Source organism: Lactuca sativa, chromosome 4, assembly GCF_002870075.4.
Source record: "Lactuca sativa cultivar Salinas chromosome 4, Lsat_Salinas_v11, whole genome shotgun sequence".
NCBI lineage: Eukaryota > Viridiplantae > Streptophyta > Magnoliopsida > Asterales > Asteraceae > Lactuca > Lactuca sativa.
Window position 1 is genome coordinate 54320074 of NC_056626.2, and position 4052 is coordinate 54324125.

Below are 4052 nucleotides of genomic sequence, written 5' to 3' on the forward strand. Positions count from 1 at the left end.
CTACTACACAAAATTTTCTTTTCATGACAATATGTATGACACCTCATATATTCTCGATTAATAATCAGCCCATATTACTTATTAATTAATATGCTAAAACATTTACGTTAGTCAATAACTGATACTAATTTATAAAAAATCAAATTAATCAACAAAGCCAGAGTTAAATTGTTTTATTTTTCTTTTCATCCTGACCTCTTATTAAGAACTCATATATGTGTTGATTAATTTCTTCTACTCAATATATGAAACGGAAAACAATAGAACAAAATACAATGACCATTTATCTATTTTATCTAGCAATTATCAATTGTTACAATTGCTACTCTTTTTAAATTGTCAAAACACACAATCAAGTTTTGACTTTTGAGTGTGCACGAAAAAAGTCAACTTTAACTTGTACAACGGTCAATGTTACCTTAAAAACATCAAACTTCTAACTCTCAAAAGGCTATTTTGGTCAAATCATCCACTTTTACATTCGTCTTCACACCCAACCTTGAAAGACTATCAATCATCACAGGGATATCAGCTTGCAAACCAACAGCCAAGGCCTGGAAACATAAAAACAAAAACAGTAAATTACCATATTGCCCTCATCATCTCAATTTCAATAACACATTAAATTACCATTTTGTCCTCATCTTTCCGACTCTTTATGACCTCCAAAGGCCACTCGCTAACCATCTTCTCAAGTTCCGCCATTATATCTGGCCTTTTCGCCTCCGGTAAAGTCTGTCATTAAGTAACAAAATGAAGAATGACGATATTGCCCCTATGGAATTTGTAAATTAAAAGAAACATTAATAATACCTGGGTGACAACTTGAATTATCACAGCTGCTTCTTCTGGTTTATGTTCAAGTAAAAACCCCTTTGCACATGAAAATCCACTTCCAATTGTATGTGTTTTCATCAATCCAGATCTCAGTTTCTCAATTTTCCACAAATTATCAATATCTCCTGTAAAAATAGATTATTACTTACATACCCTTGTCTTATTTTCCATGACTTGACTAAATTACCCCTATATCACTGGTGTTAAAATTAAGCATCATTAAGGACAAAAGTGTAATGTCATCTAACCTAAGTATCAAATAAAGTTCCCATGCCTAATTTTCCATGACTTGACTAATGTACCCTTATAAATTGGTGTTAAAGTTAAGGATCATTAAGGGTAAAAGCGTAAATTGACACCTAGTTTGGCAGCATATGTCATCCAAGTATCAAATGAAGTTCGTCTCAATTTCACTCCAGCCTTTACAAATCTTTTTGCATACTTACACATCAATTCCCAGCTATCTGTTTCATAGCAAATGCTGCAAGAAAGAGACTTAATATATTAATAAAATTGAACAAATAAATCGGTTTTTATTCGTTTAAAACATTTTTCTCAATTTTTGTATTGTGTGGGTCCCACCTAAAGACGATATCTGCTGTTCCAGGTTGCAGTGGGACATCATTTGCTTTCAAAAGTTTCATTACATCAACCATAAGATCAACATCTTTGTGTTCTTTAGCATACAACTGCAACAAATCTTGATTTTTAACAAGTAAAATCAAGAATGAAAAAAAAAATTTTAAAGAAATAAAATTACCAGTAAACTGTGAGCAGATGCAACGCTAGGGGTTAATCCGTACACATTGTGTTTCCATAATGTCTTTTTTCCTGTTATTGATATTAAAAAAAAATAAAAAAAATAAAAAAAAAAAAAAAGATTATTTTTTTAATTTGACAATTGAATATTTTTTAATTTCATGGGGTCATGTTTATATCATACCAAGATCAATAGCCTCTACTCTTACACATGCCTTTGATACTTCCCGACAAAGATTATCATTAAAATTCTCAAAAATTCGAAGATTTGATAGTCTCTGTGATTAACACATATTAGTTAATAGCAAATTACTTCAAATTTTAAATAAAATCAAAAGATTAAATCATGAAAACTAACGAATTTTCGAAGGTTTTCCAATATGTTGAATAGAAGTTTGATGTCTTCACGATTGGCACTTTTTTCTATGAGGCTCCATAATAAATTGTTGGGAGGTGCAGTTCTTTGCTCTTTTACAGATTTGAGCAATTTATCATACAATTCTTTAGCAGCATCTGGAGTGAAAAGAATTAAACAGTTTTTTTACTAAAATACCCTTTTTTATCAAATGAACAGTTTGTGAACTCAAATGCAATCAAGATAACTTACCTGTGGGACTAACTTCAATTGTGCTTGCATCTGAAGAGTATAATGCCCTTGACAACATCATTGACCACGTTGGATTGCTGAAAGTTGTGTTCTTGATTGGGTAATTTAAACCTCCATTGCCTCCAAATTTCAGTGATGTGTGATAAGAGCATGAATATATGTTTCTAATTGGCCTACATTGTGAGTGATGCCTCGACACCTATAAAATATACAGTTTTTATCAGATAAACAGCATGAATATTGGATTTTGTTATCTGTCTTCAACACTCACATTGGTCTAATTCTAATGTTTAGCATCCATTTCTTTCGGTTAGGTTAGGGCTGATCATGATGATGAAATAGTCATAAAAAAAACTTTGAAGCAAGAAATGAAACTTCCTCCATTTACGTAATTTGCAATAAATCAATAACCCTAATGAAAATGGAATTATATTTCCCCCAGATGAATTTTCGTGAAATGTGTAAGATAAACCCTTTCCTAAACCCTTGTTCATATTCGTCTTTGGAGGTGATTTCGTAACCCTAGTCCATTGATTCGAGTTTTCAACCAATTGAAAAATAATCATTTTAAAATCAAACGGGGAGCTAAATCAGGGTTCTCGTAACAATAAGAAATAGCTGACATGGATCTGAGAATAAAGGCACAAATTTATATGAAAAATTAAACAAACGAAGTTTTCGATATCAATGGAGATTAAACAAACCTCTATTAGAAGGCGCCGGAAACCCATTCTGTTATATGCAAACACAATAGAAATCTTTGTAAACGTTTTGGGTTCCGTTTATCGTCGGAGATGAATTGACGATTGACGGCGAGTCGACGACTGATCAGTCACTGATGTATCATCTTCTGTGACAGCAATGGGCCTAAAAGCGTAATTACGGCCCAAATATACCTATTGGGCTTTGAATTTGACCCAATCATAGGTGTTCATATTTTTGTATTATTTGTGTTCAAGGCAAATTACAAAAAAATCCTATAATAATTATGGATGTGTATGGTTAGTAAGTCTCGTTAAACTTAGGGATAATGATTTGAAAGAGTAACAAATTTTCGACTTTTGTCACATTTAGTCACTAAACTTTTTTTCGTTATCTATTTGTCATTGAACTATTGAAACTGTTCATATTTTACCCTTATGACCGGCTATTGCCGGTCATAAGGGTAAAATATGAACAGTTTCAATAGTTTAGTGGCAAATAGACAACGAAAAAAAGTTTAGTGACTAAATATGAACAAAATCGAAAGTTCGTTTCCCTCTAAAAAGTTTAATGACTAAATGTGAACAAACTTCCTATTGTATTGTGTTTTAGCAAATTATTTATTTTTGTTTAATTGTAGCAACATTTGTTGATGAGGAAATCTATGAAATAAAAAAACAAAATGTAACATCCGGATTTCCAGATATCATAATTTAAGTATTTTTCTTTTGAGTTAAGAAGAGAGACTCGACGAGTTGACGCCTCAACTCGTCGAGTAAGGTCGCGACTGATGACTCAGATTAATGAATGGCCTCGATGAGTCGGTGAGGCGACTCGACGAGTCCGTGTTGTTGGCAGAAACCCTAAATCTTTGGGCTCGAGCCATATTTAAAGGCACTTATGACCTTCAATTGCGACTACCTTTCCCATAAGTGAGAACCCTAGCGAGCTTGAGTGTGTAGAGTGAAAGGAAGAGCTATCTTGAGCTTTTTGGTGTGATAGATCTGGACCCTTCTAGGTCCAGAGAGCCGAGAATATGAAGCTTTAGTAGAGTAAACCTTGGGGTTCGAAGTTAGGAAGCATTTATGGTATTTTTATGGTATATATAGTTATTTTCATCCTACACATAAATATGAAGTATTTTATA

General features: G+C 32.7%; 1 protein-coding gene across 1 annotated transcript; it reads right to left on the bottom strand.

Annotated features, from left to right (window-relative positions):
• Window positions 1-261: 261 nt before the first annotated feature.
• On the bottom strand, window positions 262-3066 carry LOC111876788 (uncharacterized). Its single transcript, XM_023873367.3, has 10 exons — window positions 2908-3066; window positions 2204-2402; window positions 1955-2109; window positions 1781-1874; window positions 1598-1668; window positions 1420-1526; window positions 1197-1318; window positions 814-962; window positions 631-735; window positions 262-554 (listed from the first exon to the last, which is right to left on the bottom strand). Exons 1-10 carry the CDS (start codon window positions 2932-2934, stop codon window positions 444-446), a joined length of 1140 nt encoding a protein of 379 aa, XP_023729135.1. The 5' UTR covers window positions 2935-3066; the 3' UTR covers window positions 262-443.
• Window positions 3067-4052: the final 986 nt, after the last annotated feature.

Excerpts from the sequence above, each read along its gene's own strand:
- LOC111876788 (XM_023873367.3), bottom strand. The coding sequence starts at position 2,934 with ATGGGTTTCCGGCGCCTTCTAATAGAG. Across the intron at positions 1,875-1,954 it reads TGGAAAACCTTCGAAAATTC|AGACTATCAAATCTTCGAAT; the intron begins GTTAGTTTTCAT and ends TGTTAATCACAG. Across the intron at positions 1,669-1,780 it reads AGTAGAGGCTATTGATCTTG|GAAAAAAGACATTATGGAAA; the intron begins GTATGATATAAA and ends TATCAATAACAG.